We start from the raw sequence: 20180 nt of genomic DNA on the forward strand, positions 1-20180 counted from the left end.
GACTGCACACAGCAGAGCGTGAGGCTGTTCACTCACTGCTTCACTGCCCAGTGCAGGCTGACACACACCCGCTGACGCTGACTGCTGCTCACTCTGACACTTCCAGGCACACACTCTCTCTCTCTCTCTCTCTCTCTCTCTTTCGCTAACGCACACCAACTCCCTCTCCCTCCCTCACTCTCTTGCTCAATCCCTCTCTCTTTCTTTTAGTGTCACACACTCATACACACGTGCACACTCACTCACACACAAACATACAGAGTCACTCATTCAACTCCCTCTCAGCCACGGGTCAGCAGCTCAGACAGACACCTTGTTCCTATTCAGCTGGAAAGCTTAGAGCATCGCAAGGTGCACGCACACACATACTTAATTACACACTCACACAGAAACACATATTTTCATATACACCTTTGGACACACATGCGCATCCTCATAGATCCCAGGACTTTATCTCTGGTACAGGAAAGAAGACCTCAGTCCAAGGACGAGAGAAAACAGAGAACAAGGAGGACACCAAAGAGGAACTTTTAAAGATGGGTTTGTGAAATGACAGCACTCTATAAAAGGACCGGACAAAGAATTGAAAACCAGCCGAAGATGACAACCGGAGAAACTTTGAGAAGCTAGTTTCAGTAGGAAGGCCTGCTGTCAGCTCAAAGTGAAGATCTGTGACATCTAGAGCGTCTGCTGTGAGAAACATTTCCATCATTTTTCTTTCTAGGACTTGCACCCTCTTATCCTCCCTCCATTGGGTTGTCTCTCAGTCACCAGCATGCCTACAGCTTGCACAAGGTGCACCTTGGGAGTCTGACCCACCATGTGCAGATGGACGCCGTCCCTAGCTCATCTCTGTCCTGAGCCTGCCCTCGGCACCACCTCCCCTGGGCGACCTGTCCCCCTGCCCAGTGCAGCCTCCCTGTGCCTGGCATGCTTCACCCTGCTCCTGGCTACCTCTGGCACTGCCGCAGGGGCCTGTCAGCCCGGGGTAGGGCATGAACCTCTTCAGGTACTGGCGAGTGGCATCAACTGTTCATGGACTTTGGAAAGGCACACACGCAGTTACAATCACCTGGAGGGCGACGTCCGACTACGGCGGCTCTACTCTGCCAACAAGTTTTTCCTCTGTATTGACAAAACCGGCAAGGTAGACGGCACACGGCGGAAGAACTACGCAGACAGTAAGTAGTCGGCACAGCTGAGTTCTTTATCTCAAATGGTGTCACTGAGCAGACAGAATCCCCAGTGACGTTTGCACTTTTATTTTTTATACCTGGATATCTTATCTTTTCACTTTTATAGCTGTTCACAGGGATATCCCGTTCTATCACTGCTGAGCTTTGTGTGTTGTGTTTAGAGCAAGAGAGACGCGTTGCTAGGTGAAGAGGGAATACCCTTGAGTGGATTAAAGCTCCTCAAAGGGCAGACAGTACGGGAAAGCTGACTTGAGGAGAGACATTGAGCATCAGTTGCTGATGCAAATTCGGTTTGGAAAAAAAAAAAAGCTTCAATGTTGGTGTGGATTACCTTGTCTAAACTGTGATGAGAGTGCATGCATTGTAAGAAGCAGCTGTACATGCTTCTGTAACAAATGCTGACAGCGATTCATGTGTTGTGTTGACTTGATCAGTCATAAATTATGATACTATAAAGCAGTTTTTTTTGCTTTATTTTTCTGGCAACCATGCGTCCAGTCTCTTTTTAGAGTCTCTTTTGAGTGTTACTCACTTCATGTATCGTGTTAGCATCAGCATTGCTTTGCTGCAAAGATTGTAGTCTACCCCCCCCCCCCCCCCCCACACACACACACACACACACACAGTTGTATCAAAGCAAAGCTGAGCCCCTAAGGACCCACCAGAAAAAGAAGTGTTTCAATGGTGTCAAATAATTTGAGTTCATTTGTGCAAATTACATTGTTGATCGAGATCTGTGGTTCAGAACATCTGACCTGACCATCTGATCAGATGTGCTTACTGTGTTTATGTGTGTTTATGATCTCCTTCTCCGTTATTCACCGGTTGACAGGATACTCCTTAGAGACATATGAGCTTGACTGTAATATTAATATACTAAGTTGGTCATGACTTTTTATAAAAGTGTGTGAGTCAGAGTTTTCCACAAGGTTACTAAGGGAAAGACTCCAGCTATAGGCCACCAGTCCGTTTCAATAAGCTCCGAGCTGCAGACTGGATGACATTTGTTAACCTATCGGGATCAGTAACCTGACAAAATCTTTAATGACTTACACTATGGTAGAAATTCAAGTTGAGATGAATTATGACACTGCTAAATTTGGACCTGTGAGTGTATCCCAGTTGGGGCATTATTCTCCCATATTAGTCATATATGTCAGCTACCATAATAATACATTTCACCCAGACTTTGCCTGAATTTTACACTTGAACAGATCTATATGCTACTTGAGGATGTTTGAAGAGTTGTTTAAATTTTTTGGAAAATAGTGCGTTCCCGAGGATTGTGAAATGTGTGTTTAGTCTATTTATTGTAGTGTCATTAATGTTAAGGTGTTTTCTGTAGCTCTTTATGAAAAAAAGCGGTCTCCTTCAATGTAAAGTTCTCATACCATTCAGCCATCATCCTCTCATTTCCTTTGGTGGAAAGAACGATTCTCTCTGCACTCCCTCAGAGCGAGGGTGTTTACCTGTGTTCTGAGCTGAGCACTGTGCCAAACCTTTACTCATGTAGAACTGGTGCTCAGTCTGTGGTTGCAATTTACAATGGGGTGGATCTGGTTTAAGGTTGATTTGAGGTCTAGTTCTGTTCCTGTATAAGGGCTACCAATCAGGCTTCAAGGCTCCTGACCCTGACCATTTCTTGATACTGATACAGTTGCGATGAGAGTGGCAGGACAAGCAGGAAGTTGTACATTTTTAATGACGTTAGCGCTGACAAAGAAACTGGAGTCAGCATCAGAGTCTCATAAAAAGGACTCATTTAATTTAAGTTTAAATACCTACAAATGTATTGTATGACCTGACATGAAACCTAAAAACAGAGCTAAACATACAGTAATCTGAGCTCAGAATGCCGCCTTGAGCCTTCAAGCAGCTTCCACAAACAGGACCCGGCAGTCTGGTTGACCCCTCCTCTGTCCTCTGTGTTGCCCTTACACTCTTGTCGACACAGCTACGTTACCCCGACAGCTCTTGCCTGCTACACCCAAGCCCAGTCCCTCACCTCCACCCCACTCAGTTTTTCCATCCCAGACTCCCAACTCCCTCTCAGGTGCAAAAACAGTTGGAATTAGTCAACAGGCTCACTGCTAATTGAGGTTGGAAAATATTGTATCAATCCCAGAGGAGCAGGGGCATGGAACAGCTGAGGGAAGAGTTGAAAGGGAGAGAGGCTAAGTTTGAGGCATGGAGAGTTGACAGGATAAGACAGTGTTAATGGGACTTTTTTTTTTTTTTTTTTTTTTAAACATAACACATAACGTACAGCAACAGACATGACAAGTTGAATGTGTTTAAGTTACATCTTCAAAGTGTTCTGAACGAAAAAAAATCCTGCCATGAGCACACAAGCAGAACTATACACAAACACACACTCTAACAAACACGAAAGTTTCAAGCATACATTCCTGAAGTTTGTGATCAGGTTGCCGCAAGTTCTCAGCGTACAGGCCCTATCTTCATTTGTTAACCAAACCAGAAAGACATGAATCTGATAAGAAAATAACTTTTATCAGTTTACAGCTTATAACATTTTATCTAGAAATAGATTGAATTGATAATCCAATTTTCTAAAAATAGCATCAAAATCGTACATACATTAATACAGTGCTTTAAGGCATCCAAAGAGCTGGGCCCCATCATGTTTTTCTTTTGACCTATTGCAAAGCAGAGAAGCATTGAGGGGAAAAACACACCCAAGTGTTTACAAAAGCTTCAGAGGCAGGTACGCATCATATCCGGTCCTGGGTCATCGGTCAGTGCCGGCTCATTAGACAGAGCTGCGACTCAACAGCTGTGTGGGCACACCCAACAAACCATCTCATGATCAATTTAAACAGCAAATTATTGAACTTAATAGAAGAAGACACACAACATAATCTTCTACAGTCTTTGTTATGGAATGCAATCAATACAAAAAGGATAACTGAAATGTTTTGGATGGCTACAAATTCTGAGGTTTTTTTTTTACATGCTGCAGTGGAAGTATTTTTTTTTAATTGCTTTAAGGCTGTTTAATTGCGGGTGTGTGTGGCTAAACGCTTCAAACCTTTGTACAGCCTCCAGGTAGTGACAGCCCATTCACCCTTTAGAAATAAGGTCACTTCATCAAGCTGTTATACGGCAGAAGTCATAGCGGTCATATAGCATCATTCTGATTTTACAGCCGAGCAACTCTTACATCAAGGGAGTGTTGTCTATGCACAAGTTTCCTTAGTGTGCAACACTTTGCTGTTTGATGTGAGAGTTTTCCTGGTTTGTGCGTGTGTTTGCCTTGGATAGGATCCATGGGAAGAAAATCTTCCACCCTGCTGAAAAATGTTGTGGAAATTATTCAAACTTGTTTGAGACAGGGGAAACTGTCACTCGCCAAGGAGAAACTGACTTGAATTTGAAATGGGAAAAGACAAGCAGAGTGCTACAGAGAGATGACTAAATCCACCTGAATGTTTTGACAGCATTGGCAATATTACAGTCCACGCATATATAGCTGAAAATGTAATGCTGAGCGAACAAAAGTAGTAATTATTGAATTGTTACGTTTGACAGATTGACGTTTGACTTGTTCTACAGGGTTTGCACAATTTCTCACAGTTTGACCAGGACGTTCATCTTAATTTGTTAGCTTGATGCTAACACATAACAGTAGAACATAACCTTTCACGGCCTACAAGAATTAGCATTGCATTGTAATTTTACTTAACTTTTGGTAACATACTGCAAATTATTTATTTGCTCTTTTTTTTTTGGCTTTCTTTTTATTCTCTCTCTTTCTTCCCCATCTGCAGCTGTATGTCTAATTAGGTCATAGGTGACTGCTTTTATCACCTGTGCCTAGATTTGATTAGTCATCAACTATTTTTGACTTATCAGCTCTTTAGCTCACTTTATAATAATATATAAACAGACAAAACTGAATTTAATCAGGGCCCTGAAATGATATCCTATTTTATTTTTTAGTTTAGCTTAAAAACAGAGACATAACTTTTCTCCTTCAACAAATCTTTTCTGTGCTGTCTGCTACTTTGAAGGTGTCAGAAAGTTTATTTTGTCCTGGCAGTTCTTCGTCCTTGCCATGACTCATCATTAATTCTGCTAGAGCTCAGACAGGGACGTGTGACTGGATCAACAGCACCAGCGGCTGGAGGAGCCAAAGAGGGAAGCACCTGGCTGAAGGAAGTGCTTTGGTGTTTTGAATCCTGAGAATACACATGTTAATGAGGCTAGGAGAAGGGCCGGGGCGTGCTCTGCTCAGTATTGAGGTGGAAATTAAAGGCTAGAAGAGTGCTGGAGTGTTTCCCGTTGCTCATTAGGCATTATATAAGGTCGCCTCTGGGTCGTCTCATCTGAGAGGGGATTCGTGGACATGTTAGATGCCAACAGGAGGGTAAAATCCCACGAATCATGCATTTATTATCTATAGAGATATTGCATGAACTTAGCCTGCAGGAGACAAATAAGAATCAAACCCCTGGCAGCTGTTCATAGGCCAAAAATGTAATGCAATGTCACTGGTACATACATGTTCTTAATCAAGCATGTCTAGTCTGTCTCTGAAACACACATAAACTATCACCATCCTGGGAACATTTCAGGACAAGAGTGTCAGTGTCACACCAATTAGCTGAGGCTCGCTGGTTTCTGCCACCAGGGTTTGATATCATGAATGGGGCTTAGAAATGTAGCAATTAGTAACTAACAACCTTTAGCAGTCTGGCTGCAGCTCCTCTCTGGGATTCACTGGGTTCATCAGCAGGTTTATAGAGTCTGACTTTGGCTCCAGCAGCCAATTCTTTAATAGCATGCCACAGTTCTGGACATCCTGTGGGTGTGAAGGGAACACAAAAGGGAAGACTTTACAGTGCCAATAACCAACTACTGGTAGCTTAAAGCCACTGATAAAAGATGTCTGCAGCAATGCTCTGCAAACCTTCGTAAAGGGAGAGATCGACACTGAATACATAGTTCAAGTATCAACTGTTAAGTGATGATAAAATGATTATGTGTTAACTTGGGTAACACTAAGAACACTAAGACAGAGGTTTGACCCTAATTAATTTTTTTGTGCCCCCCAAAATAACCATTTTAAGTTGTATTTTCCTTTTTTTCCCATGAGCAGGCTTTTTTTTTTTTTTTTTAATCCAGAAGCTACCTCATCAGAGATGAAAGTCATTTCAACTTCAGTTGTTCCATATCCTCAATGAGAACACATTGAGTCTGCATGGTTATAACCGTACCTTTTTAGTACAAGGTGTAAAATGAGTATAAGTGAGGTATGCTGACATCACATATTTGAAATCATTCACCAAACAAAATTCTGACCCAAAAAATGGCTATACTCACATTTCAGATTCGACAAATATACGCACCTACATGCACTGACATAACCAGCATATTGGGGAGACAGGTCTGGCCTTAGTCATAGATAGACCAACATAAATTAATGTTTCTCTTTTGACCCTTTCAATAAAGCCTCTCACCTCCCTGCTCAAACTGAGCCAGACATCATGTCTTAAAAGGCGTTTAACCACTGGCTTACAGTAGAAGCTGAACAAGAACCCCTACAGGTGGGAGGAAAAAGAAACCACTTGGCATCACCTAATACAGCCAGTGCTGACTGGCTAAAAAGCTCCAGAAAATTAAAAGGTCATAGGACTGGGACGGAATAGTAGCAGAAAGGAAGTGCAGCTGCTGCCCTAAAGACAGATATCCCTCCCTGAACTATTTTGTCCAAATCATAAAGCAATAAAAGCAATGAAATCAGGTGCCTCCACCTTTCTTAAGTGACAGTTAGATACATCTGGGGCTACCCACCCTTTTTCATTTGTTAATATGTCAGGCACATGGGCGATCCGTGGAATTTCAGTAGACTTTAAACTCTTTCTCTGTCACTCACAAACAACTCTCACACAAACAGAAACCAACAACCTGCCAATCAACCCATGTGGCTAAATATTGACTTGCTGTCAAGCAATAAAGTCATAAAAATCTATTTTTGAGCTTCTGGCTGTGTGTAAGACAGGGACACTATCTACCTATGACAAGTCTGAGAAGATGACCTTTCTGCATATACAGTATATCCATAATAGCTGATCACCGTGAAAGATGCTTTCAATTATTGCCCAGCACAATGGCTGAGATGGTGTCACAATTCCCATAGTGCCGATATAGTGCAGATATAACAACATTTACAATAGTATGAGTAAATACTATGAAGACAAAATTTAAAGACGACATGTTAGCAGTCATAAATGATGTAATGTCATTCAGAAAATTCAGCTTTTAATGCTCAGCAAGAACTATATTTTTTGTTTTACGTTTATTCAGGGATAACATACATTAAAAAGCATCAGGACAGAAAGTCAAAGCTGTTACTAGTCCATTGTCGACTCCAGCCTCTGTACTGCTCTACTACTACTGAGACAAACCAGTGGCCCAAATGTTGAGATATTTGAGTAAGTCAGTAAAAACTCTGACCTGCATATGGTCCTGGAAAAGAACTTCCACCGACTCATTAGATACATCCTTTTCTCAAAGTTGATATGCCTTTAAAGATATTATTGCATTTTATATATTTTCATTGTTGTTCACACTTTAGTAAACAAATATAGAAAAGAATGCCACCTAAAGAAAAATACATGCACGTGTGTCCGATTGGACTTACTGCTGTTTGTTTGCACTTACTGACATTGTTTCCTCTTTTCTACATACTTGCTTTTGTGATTCTTATTCTCTGATGTATGTCGCGTTGGATAAAAGCATCTGCAAAATGAATTATAGAATTGCAGAACTTGATGAACAGTTATTGGAACATCAGAGTCTGTTAGATTTATCCTATGGGGACCACACATATATTTTTAGAAACTTAAGTGATAATATACCACTTGTTTTCTGGACAAGACTACGAAGTTGAGTGTGAATAGCTCACAATAAAAAAAAAATCAGGTCACAGACAATAAAGGGGATGTGCATACCATATTAACTGAACACTGTAAGTCTGAAATCATATTATGATTGCCGTAGATTGAGATGAAAAGTGATAACAGTTGAAACATAGATTCATATAACGTGTCCTCCAGGTTTACAACTTCTGTACTAAAGATGTTGTGATTGAAGGTAAGGTCTCCTGAATAACTGTGCAAATTCTTTAGGACTATATTGTGTCTTTTTTTTTAACCACATCACACATCTCTAACCATATCTGCTTTGTATCTTTTTTTGGCAAAGTTACTGAGTGGGATGTGAGTGTCGTGTCAGGTCTCTTTGAATGTGTGCGCACTTAGAATGCATGTGCCTATGTTTATACTTGTGCCATTGAGGGAGCATGAAGTGGACCCTAAACTGAAAAAGATGTGCATTTGCTTTCCCTAATGGCTAATATGAAACAGACGTACGTACGTGTGTGTGTGTGTGTGTGTGTGTGTGTGTGTGTGTGTGTGTGTGTGTGTGTGTGTGTGTGTGTGTGTGTTTGCACACAAGCGTGAGTGCACATGGGTGTTTTCCTGTCTGGAACGTCATGCTCCTTACTAGAACACAGGGGGTGGCACAAGACGAGTTTGCAGTTGAAGCAGGACCAAACATCTGCCAGCTCCTGTGTTATTACTTGATTGATTGTTGGATGGATTGATTTTTTTGTCAGATAAAGTCTGAAAAAGACAGCAGCTCCATTTACTACATAAATTGTAAAGACAATTAAAAGAAACAAGACAAAAATATACATTTGGAACAATGTTTCAAACTATAAATAGATATTCAGAGGCCTTTAATTTTCTTTTGATCCAGGATTCAGCTACATTTTCAATTTAAGAATTTACTGTACAAATGAGTGCTTCAGTCCTTCCTTATTAAAAATGAGACCCTTCATCTCAGATTTAATGATGAGGGTTCTTATTCACTGTTCAGAGCAGGATTAGGGTTAGAGACAATTCTGTTAGCAAGCATTCACATGTTTTTATACTGGCTCAATTCAGTCTCTTGAATGATTGGCCCACGATCTTTGAGATTTTAGATTTTATTAGAGTGGAACAACTTAGCTTAGGTGATAATGAGGTTGACGAATGTGCTTTTATAATTCTGTATTGGTCAGTAAAGTGCTGAATGTTGCTGCTCCAGGCAACCAAGTTATACTAGATGGGGAAGGACTTACAGCCAAAGCAATAGAAAAAAAAACAGATGATCATTGCAAAGAAAATACATTTTGGTTACAGATTACCTGGCTGTTAAAGTATAGAGTTTAATAATAGTAAGAAAACATGAATGATGATGAAAAAGCAAAGACTGACTGACTGTAATGTGATGTGCATTACTTTTGGAAATATTACCCATGATATTCTACTCTCTCTTCTATTGCATGATTCAACTTTTATTTTGTTTAAAAAGGAAGAGAAAATCACAATATTCCACGCAATAACATTTTAGTGTCAATAATTGTAGTCTTGAATACCTTTTAATTGCATAAATAACACCCAATCCTATTTTACAGTATACTGAAGGACACTCCGAATCACTAAAGTACAAAAACCTATACAAATGTGCATGTGTTTATATATACATATCCCTCACCAACATTATCTTGTGTGTTATCCTCTTTCTACCTTCAACCATCTCATAGTAACTTTTCTGCTGTCTCCATTTCACACTGTCCTCTCCTGCAGTGGATAGGATTGGGGTCAGGGCCCTTTGGCCAGTGGACCAAGTGACAGCTCTGACAGGGCCCTGATTTCACTCTTGTGCCCTCTGTCACCTCCCTGTATGCCCATCTCATTTTAATAATGTAAATATGGGGCAGGCTAAGGCCAGGGAGAATATTCTGTGTCCTGTTGCTCACTCACTGGAACCCTGCTGCACACCTGAGCTCCACATGCACACATACTTTCAATTGGCAGTGTGCTCCAAACTGCTTGAGATTTGTTTGGTTTTCGATTGATTTTGAGTCCGTTACTAAAGGCAAAAAACGATCCGAGACCGATCTAAAACAGAGTGGTTAAATCAATGAACACATTAATTACAATACAATATCTCTATTGTATGGGCCAAGTGACAAATACACTGGATCTTTAATTCCTAAAATGCAACTGTAAAGCATTTTTGTAGGGATTGTGGCAGCTTCCTTGCTTCCAACATCCCTAATTCTTTCATTAATCTCAAATGCAATATTTGATTCATGACTAAAAGCCTGGGTAACCCTATAAATGTATTGGGTTAGCTTTTCAAACTCTGGGAAGCTCCATCCACACAAGACAAACTGAGCAGAATCTACTCGTGGTACAATCTGCATTCGTTTGCCTACTGTAGAAGATTTGAGACTTCAATGTTTAGTTGGTTTTAGGCACCACTGTAAAATGATGAACCAAGTCAAAACTCTTGGTGCTGTCTTCAAAATAGAAAATTATTGTTTTGTTCTGATCAAGGTCGCGCAAATACGATTTACAAGTCCTTACAGCACAATGTCTTGGATATATGTGAAATTCATTGGGTGTGTATTTTCTTATACCAGTTAATACAAACTCTTGCAAGTTAACATAAAACTCACTTGCTTTGGTTTGAATTGATTGGCAAAGCTGGTAAATATGAAATGAGTTATTTTCATTTATCTATGTTTAAAGCTTTATAGTGAGAACCAAGGTACATATGAAGTTAGGGAACTTAAAAAGTGTCCTTTGTTTCTTCTGATTGCGTTTACATGCAGACTGGCTGAGGCTGGTGTGGACAGCCAATCAAACCAGCCACAGATGCAACACACCAGCTTACTGCAATTTAGCTACACAGGGGAATGACCTCAGTCTAATGTGGATCTCACCATCCCAGGCGACCCTCTCAGGGCATCAAAGTTCGGGAAACTGCAAAAGCCGTGAGTCACTAAGATCTTGGTGGCCAGATCTGTTCGTAACTATCTGTGAAACCTTTGATAGCTTGCTTGTTACGGATGTGATGCATGATTTGGAGGAAGTTTGCCATCCTTGATTAAAGAAAAACCTCTTGGTCTGTCAGACTGCGGCCCCTCGGTGCCACACAGGCACAGATGAGCACACTGCGGGCTTCGTTAACCTTTTTCACCTTCGCTATCCCTCACCCTCACTTCACAGGACCTCCATCCAAGCAGTCGTCAGCTCCCTTCAGGTTCTCCTCTCGTGTTACCTTTCTGGGCTTGCCTGCCCTCACTGTGCTTGTAAATTGGATGTTTGATCAGCGGAGGGTCTTTGCCTTCTGATTTAGCATCCTGGAGGTCCATAATGAACTAACTGATGTTCCATTACATGCAATCACAGCTTAGCATGACCAAGGAAGTTCGTGTTCAGTGGTGTAACTACCAAGGAGTGCATGCTGACAGGACTTGTAGCTACACTAATCACTGATTGACGGGGACAGTGGGTGGTAGAAAATATTTCAGTACCATCATTTTTGACCTTTTAACTTAGACACACACACACAGATCCAGATGTGGATGGAAATTCTGGAGTACTGGGTCATTCTGTCTGGGGATAAATCAAAAGGGATAATCTGTCCTGGGAGGGGATGGAGGGTAATTGCTTACATTTGACCCCCAACCTTGCGGACTGTGGGAACGCAGCCCTTATCTCCCAAACGGTAATTGGCTAATGAAACACTTCCGCAACTCCTCAACTAGATTATCATACACCAGTTGGGATTTGGTGAAGCAATGAGCATGTGTATTAGTGTGAGTGTGGCGGACAGAAGTGGCCTTAAAGGCATCCGACTTGGCAAATGTGTGTGTGCATTTGAGAGTAGTAGTTGAGAGAAAATGACAGGATGCGGAACTCCCTGTGGCCATCTCCACTGTGTTATCACCAGCATCAGCCTTGTGTAGCCTGCAGCATTCTGATACATTGACAGACCACACATTAAAGGTTGTGTGGTTGCCATTTCAACCTGAATTAAGGTTTAGAAAAGGTTAATGGTATTCAAATCAAATCTTCAGTCTAAGGCTGGGCATTTTTTGTGGCGCTGGATGTTTGCAACATCGAGCCCATCTTTAAATACTGAATTTCTATATCACAGCCCAGGGTGTGTTTTTTGTTTACGTTGTCATGTTTTATATAAATTATTGTGTTATCATTTATCTGGGCGAAGTTCTGCCCGTATCAATTGAAAGACAAGAAAACCCGAGTGGGGAGGGTTGAGATGTGGTGGTTTGTGGGGGTAAAAGAAAAAAAAAAGGCTAAAGTTACGGTGGTGAGACAATGTCTCAGAGGTCCCATCAAGTGAGCCATTCATAGATGCAGGCCTACCAGTTTGTGGAGCCAGGGAGACACTCCGAACGATTGGGGCCCATGGTGGCCTTGTCTTTTTGTCCCAAGCTGACCCCTGCTCTCCTGCCTGGCCTCTGCGCCCCTCACCTGGCCTGTCCCAGCGCACTGGTAACAGGATACCTGTAATTTGCTCTAATGGCCTTTGAAAGACCTGGCTGGGCTAATCCCTGGAGTGCTTCTCCCAGCAGCACCGTATGAAAGAAGGTGGGGGTAACAGGGGCCGAGTACGAGTCCTGAAAGAGGACTAGCCTCTGGATTGTATGTGGGAGAATGTCACCCCTTGCAGTTGAGGGAGTGCGGGAGTCAGTTTTCAGCGGATCACCACCGTGTGGCTTGTTCACAGGCTTAAAAAAAACTGCTTGTAGAGAAGAGATTCTCTCTCTGGTTTACACCTCCCTCAGTGGCTCAGTCTGACAGACATGGGAAGCCTGTTGGAAATAGGCGTGCAAACAAATTTGAGACCGTGAATTTCAAATGGTTTCCAGATTCTTTCTTAAATTGCCTAAAGTAATTTTTCACAGATGATATTTGCTCATTCAAGAAAGCAGATTGGAATTTGCAGAATTGTAGAAAGGCGGAAACAGAACAAAGATGTTAAAAATTGTCTTTAGTGAAGAGCATGACACTGACAGACGAGGGAATATTATACAGCAGAAGTATATAACCTGGATCAAAGAAAATTAATTCCAAAGTTTTAGTAAAATTAAGAAAATGAGTTTCTGACAGGCTGCAAGACGCCTCTTTATTTGTCCCTGTGATCTCAGCACTCTAAGTTGAAAACGGTTCAACTTTAAAAACATTGCCTGGCTTGTCCATTGCACTTCTTCCTCAGTTACCAATCGAAATCAAGCAGGAGTGGGACGTCCGTCATCAACTTTGTCAACAACAATGGCGGTGGAGGAAATAATCCTTTTCCTCACACTGATGTTGTGTTGGCCTACTGAGATTTATTTTTTAGGGACAAGTTCAAGGTCTTAAAGTTCGCATTAAATGGAACTTCGAGAGTAGAATGTATTTGATTGGATCATTTCCAAAGATTTTTAACTGGTTAGAAAAAAAATGTTGATTCCTGTGCAGGATGTGTCGTCAGATATAATTTACAAATGGTTGTTTTATGTGAAACCACTCAGGTAACGCTTTATTGAAAATTATTTGGCAGATGTTTTTTTTAACACAGGAACGTTGGATTGAAAATGCAATGTATTATTGATTTCATGGGGATGTTTAACTGCTGCTAATGTCAGGACATCATTCCTGTCAGTCTTATGATTACTCCAAGTAATTTTATCATGTCATATTCACCCATGCACTCCACTTTCACACACTGATTAAAGAGGCTGCTACATGTAGTGCTCAACCACTCAACAGTGCTAATTCATTCACACAGCGATTTGGGGTTTAGTGTTTGAGCAAGGACACTATTCAAAATTGTGGAGCTTGTGATCAAACCATGTGAGAAAAAACGACCCTACAACTGAGACACAGTCACATTCAGCATACAGATCAAATGGTCAACAGGGCACCAAGGAATGAGTCTTCAAACCTGGAAATAGGTTAGCATTTTAGTGCCGTAGGGTATATCAAACTCAATGGGGAATGTGAATGGGTTTGTGATTTGACCCTGAAATAAGGTCTATGGTTAATACAAGATTAAGAGATGTTTGCGTTTTGGTAAAAAAACATAAATTATGTTAGGTAATACCACCATTCATGAATTTTGATGTTCTTACTAGTCCTTAAAATGGCGGTTGCTAATAAGTGGCTAAATGAGACTACAACTACAGTGGTTGTCTGGACATTAAATTAAAATATGATTGAAGTTACAATAAGTTCCTCCAATCTTTTTGATTGGTTAAATGTTTTAGTATAGTTGCACTGTCATTATTTAGTACTCTGTGAGACAAATAAAGTGTCTTTAATTGAATTGAATTGAATAAGATGTTATGCTTCCTGTAGATTTAATCATTGGGAAAAAGGCAATGATTTGGTTAATAGACAATCTATTAAGCTATGTTTCTAGCTTGTCAAAACCACTGATAAGCTTAGCGGTCTTTGAAATGGTAGTGACATCAAAATCATCTGACGGGGTGTAGTTCGCAATAATATAACGTTAACTTTTTACCTCTGTCGGCTGCTTTAATGCTTCAAACATTATAAAAATTGTGTTTTCCGACTGAACAAATTTCTATGCATCAGAAACGTGTTTGCCATGGAGCAATGATCCAAAATCCAATGCAAAAATCCCATTGGCAAATTCTCAGTAGACCCAGTGGTGATGCTACTTCTGGGATGGCCTACAAAATATGTAATTTGATTTGTTCTCTACAGGGAAGCACATCATAACTACCAACAGTTAGGGTTCCGAGGTTGTGGGCCATCTGCCAGCAAAAAAAAAAAAAAAAAAAAGCTTTTTAGAGGACATAAGCCGCATAGCTGTGTGAATGAGTGCAGGGCTATCCCTGACCCAAGTAATTTGTAGGTCCCCAAGCTCAGTGCATGTGATCATAACCAACTTGAAAAAGTTACATAACTACATCAGGTACAAATCATAGCTTGTACAAACTTTGGCCCAACACCATTGGTTGACATTCAAAAAGAGATGTTTAAGAAGAACCAACATACTCACAAGGAGGTACAACAAAAGACTGCTTTTCGAAAACATTGTGGCTGTCACAGTTAACCGGAGTGAGAGGAGCAGAGCCTGTGGAGCGAGTTGATCATGTTGTCTCTCTGAAAATAAATGAATAAATATAATATGTTGGCTGTGAATCTTTGTGTGACACCCAGGTAAAGTTAATGTGTTGGAAACACTGGATATTCATTGCCATAATGATAATTATTATATTGCAGACACTAGCCTGGGGTGAAAAATCCATAGTTGATGAAGCCCTATAGGCACAATGCTTGTTCTGCATATAGGGATGGACAGGCCTGTATGAGAGGCTATAATGATAAATGATAATGATAAACATAGCAAAAGTATTGCTGAATAAAAGGGATGTGCCATTGAATACTGACATTAAAAAAAAGAAGAAAAAAAAGAAGCCAGGAGAAAAATAATCTTATCAGGGTCATCTTCCCTCCAGAGATTTTGATGGAATGTGGGAACAACAAGTTATATTTGGGCAGGGAGGACAAGCCCTCTGCCAGCCTTTTCTTTCTTTTCTTTCTGTCCTCTCTATCCGTCGACCCTGATCTTTTGATGTATTCTGCCACATGCAAGGGGATGGACTTACCCAAAAACACACATATGCAGAGCAGGTTTCCTTGGTCCTATTCCCTCAAAGTACGTAGGACATTTCCCACAGTCTTAATAGAGTGACAACACACATGCACACACTGTGTACAGAGTGATTATGAGAGTGACAGCATGTTAGGTCTGTGTAAGTTAACGTGTGTCAAAAAGAGAAAAGGCAGTGACAAAATAGCTCTGTTTCCTGTTTCCTTTGTTGTTACTTTAATTATGTTCTTTTTATACTTTGTTTGATCCATTCAACCATGACTTGAGGTATAGGATTCAGAACTATGCAGAAATAAAGAGACACTTTTCAGACCTCCAGATAGCCACAATACTCTACATGTTGGCTTGAATTTGATGCTTTGATTTTTCACACATCGAATGTCCAGATCGGGATTTTTTTTTTATGTTTCACCTTCACAACTAAGACCAAAGTATAAAACCCTCCGGTGTGTGCATGCAGCCTGTATTTTGTATGTGTGTGTTCACTTTTAGTCCAGCTCCGAGTAAACATCATATAGCTGTCTGTAAAGGATGAATAAATCATCCAAGTCCTGTGAGAGTAATAGGTACGATGCTTGTCCGGAGACCCAATGCAGACAGGCCAGGTGGGGGGGGGGGCGGGTGCTGACACAGGCTGAGACGGACATAGACCAAAGAGGAAAGACAGTGAAGAAGTGAGGGACAGACGGGCAGTGAAAAACAAGCCAGCAGATGGGAGATAAGGAAAGAGACATGTACACCTTGCTTCCACTGGACCCACAGCTAATAACTCTGGATCTTTGGTGAACTATCAAACACACATTTGCGCATGGACCCCCCCCCCCCCCCCCCCCCAACACACACACACACACACACACACGTAACAGGAATGTAGCATGTAGCTGGAACAGTGGAGCTCTCATAGTAGTAGCATTTACTGCTCCTGTAAAAGAGATTGTAAATTTGATACTGCTGGTTGGTCCATTAAACCCATAAAGGGATTGTATCATGTGAATTCAGAGTCTGGTAGTGTTTATTCAAACAAGAAAAAAATGTCATAATTCTGTTACTTAATGTATGAAACATTACAGACAGTGATTCAACCATTCATTTTTTTTTTTTTGTACTTACTTCCAACTTTAGCCAAAGTAACCTCAGCCAGAAGGGGCATAGAGAGTGTGCTTCCCCTCACTTAAACAATACAAAAATGAAGATTGAACATCTTGATCTTTTCCTATTTCATAATTAGGACCATGATTTGCAGCAAAAACAGGGCTAATGTTAATGATGTCATGTTGTAGCAGCACATCATTATAACTAGATCTGCTCTGTGAGTGCGGGCATAACCTGTCTCGAAAAAATACATAAGAACAAACAGAAGGGGCTAAAACTGTGAAAGGGGTAGAGATGAGCAACATAACAAAAGTCAAAGCACAATCAAAGAAGGCTTTATTTATGATATCACTTGTGATATAAGGCAGAAAATCATGACGGCAGCCCAATCAGTTAGGTAAAGGCAGGCGCTCTGTTCTTTCTAAACAGATGCAAAACACCTGCTTTGTTATTTCCAAGGACGGAAAAGCACGAGATAGATGAACCACACAATAAACACTTGTTTTTATGAAAGAAGTTTACTCATTCTGTCCAGATTTGTTGCAAGGCCCAAAAACATCACATATTGCTATCAAAACAAAAATGTTCAAAACACAACAACACCCAACTGCATGAGTGAGGTACTTTTCATATGCAAAACAGACATGGCTCCCTATGCTGGTAGAAAGACACACCAGGTAAAGGAATAAGTGCAACATGATTAAGCTGAGGGGAAAAACAGGAAAATGTCATTTATTTGAACTCACATCAAAAGTGTTTGAAATTATACAAGTAAGAACTACTTACTGGGAATTCAACACCGATTGCTAATCAAGGGTTGTGCCTCTGGTTTCAGATGATGCAGAGTTTGCTTGAAAGTGAGCCGCGTTAAAACGTAGGAGAAGATCAAAATGAGAGTGACAAAAAAAAGAAAAAGAAGTAGCTCTTTCCTTGAACCCTCCAAAAAACGTAATAATGTTCACTTTTGTATTTAGTTTCTCGCTGAGGGCTACAGTTTATCAAACGTAAATCTTCTAAACACCAGCAGTGAGGAGGTTGCTCTTTAACAACAGACAACACAGCAGGAGGGCAAAGACGATTTAATCATGGTAGACTGTCTATTTGAAAGTGAGTGGAACAATAAAATTGCGTTTCCTTTAAATCTTGGTCTTTCCGTCTCTGCAGCACTGTCATATTCCACAGAGAAATGACGATCAGCTTTCATACTGGCTTCTTATTTCAATGAGATCATCTCTGACCCAGTATCACATGCCACGCAGGAGAGATATCAGTGTGTTGGTAATGGTCAGGCTTCTGGTATACACTTAGTGATGAGACATTTCATAATCTGTCAGTAACCAATCAATGTGGAAAGTTTGGATTTCATTCACACAAAGATAATAAAAAAATATTCAAATTTTTGCACACATCATTTTTAGACTTAGCATTAGGGCAGAGCCCTGATCTCACTCATGCCTCTGACTCATACGTTTTTGCTGACACACTACTGGACTTGGGTTAGATCCGTCACGACTTACTGAGAGCCATAATCACACTTTTTGAGACACAACATCGTGTTGTCAGGGCATAAGCAATGACCTCTGACCAAATCATTGTCATGATGATGCTTTATGGACTTTTAAATGAGCATGCCAAGACAGACCTACGGAGGCTGCATCAGTGGCTCACACAGAAGTCATTTGGTGTGTATGACATTTTAATCTTATCACCAAGAATGGAACAAACACAGATAACATTGCACATATCTCTACTATCTCATTACACTCAGTTTTACTCATGGAATGTAAAGTTGTGTAAAAAGCATACAATGTAATTATTAATGGACAAAGCCTGAGTGACATCAGTCATCGGCAGCCGCCGCCAAGCTGGAAATCCTGTCTCAGCCTAACTTTCAGTCAACGGGCTTAGAGTCGAAGCTGAGGCGAGTTTTAAGCCTCTTGATGAACCATTACAATGCGCCCACCTGTCAATCATGTCAGCCAGAGGCCTAACAATGTATAATACAGGTAATTTTCAAAACCAAAACAGAGCAATTACAAAAAAAAATCACCCTATAAAACGTTAATTTGTTACTCTCAGGTACTGCTGAAGAAACAGAGCTAGCTGGTTAAATGTTTTGATTGAAGATCACATGAATATTGGTCTTTTTATCTTTAGCAATAGAATGAAAATGTTGATTAACAGCTGTCATTTTTTGGCATCTTTATGGGAGCTGTGCTGTTGTCTTTAATTTTCTTGACTGATCACTGAAATAGAGAAACTGAAAGGAAGCTCACCAATCCGTTTAACTTTGCAACAATATAGCCTATGGTCTTCACTAGCCTTTTTAAAAAAAAATCAATTACTGGGTTTAAATGTAATCCAGTTAGTGTGCTCACAATAGCATAATGTTTAAATTATCCATCTCCTGACCAATATCTAAGTAACGCAGGAGCTATTACCTCACGGTCAGTTTCAGACGTTTAAAAAAAATCACTGTGTGACCCAGACATCATAATATGATCTGATGAGGCTTTTAAACGGAGCAAATTGAAGCCATCAGTGGGAGTAGGACACACAGATGAGGGAAAATTGCAGATGGAAGTTTTTTTAGAAAGATCTTAGAGGATGCTACTACTCATAGATTTTTCCAGAACAATAATTAAGTGTGTAATGTACATGTACAGTAACGATTTGTCGAACTCGATGGTTCTTCAAAATTTTCAAGATGCTAAGAACTTTCTTGCCTCTGGATTATAGCAAAACCATCCATCTCCACAAGTCCTCTCTAACATCTGGTTGATATTTTACTGTACATTCAAGGGTTAATGGCCAAGTTTCCGTATCATACCACCTGTGATGGCCTTCACCAAAGCGCCTGTTCTCATGGTAATCTTTCAAGGTGTTTAAAGCAATAGTGAGTGATGCAGCCTTTGTCAGCGCAGGCGGCTGCTTCACCCAGATCCAGACCCTTGGAGGGGGTCATGGCAGATCAAAGGTGCTGGTCACAGCCATTAGGGCCCAGCAGCCTAGACCCGACATGAAAAGCTTGTGTTTTGAAAAGGAGGGCAGAAGGAAAAAAACAACAGGGACCTCTTCGTTTAAAAAGCAAGCAAACTGTGAAATAATTGAAAAGGTATGTCAATCAAGAGCAGGGCCACAGCGGGAACTCCAAGATTCCCAGGCTTTGCTCTGGTCGAGCACTGAGCCATGGAGAGCTGCTCAAGGGTGCAACCCAAGAAATTAAAGACCTGGGAAAAGGGAAAAAAAAAAAGAAGACCGGAGGAATGGAGCAGAAAAATTTCTTTTCCTCACTCTCTCTTTGCTCAGTCTTTCTCTCTTTGCGGCTTGAAATTCGGGATGAAAGGAACCATTTTGCCACACTTTGTAGAGGCCCATTCA

The 20180-nt window shown here is 40.8% G+C and overlaps 1 protein-coding gene across 1 annotated transcript in view; it reads left to right on the forward strand.

Moving 5' to 3' along the window:
- The window catches only part of fgf22 (fibroblast growth factor 22), a 28553-nt gene continuing 8373 nt past the window's right edge, over nucleotides 1–20180 (forward strand). Inside the window, exon 1 of the mRNA XM_079351119.1 lies at nucleotides 1–1181. Within this exon, the coding sequence (XP_079207245.1) occupies nucleotides 821–1181 (361 nt within the window). The 5' untranslated portion in view covers nucleotides 1–820. The remainder of the gene's footprint in view (nucleotides 1182–20180) is intronic.

Source organism: Symphodus melops (assembly GCF_947650265.1).
Source record: "Symphodus melops genome assembly, chromosome: 8".
NCBI lineage: Eukaryota > Metazoa > Chordata > Actinopteri > Labriformes > Labridae > Symphodus > Symphodus melops.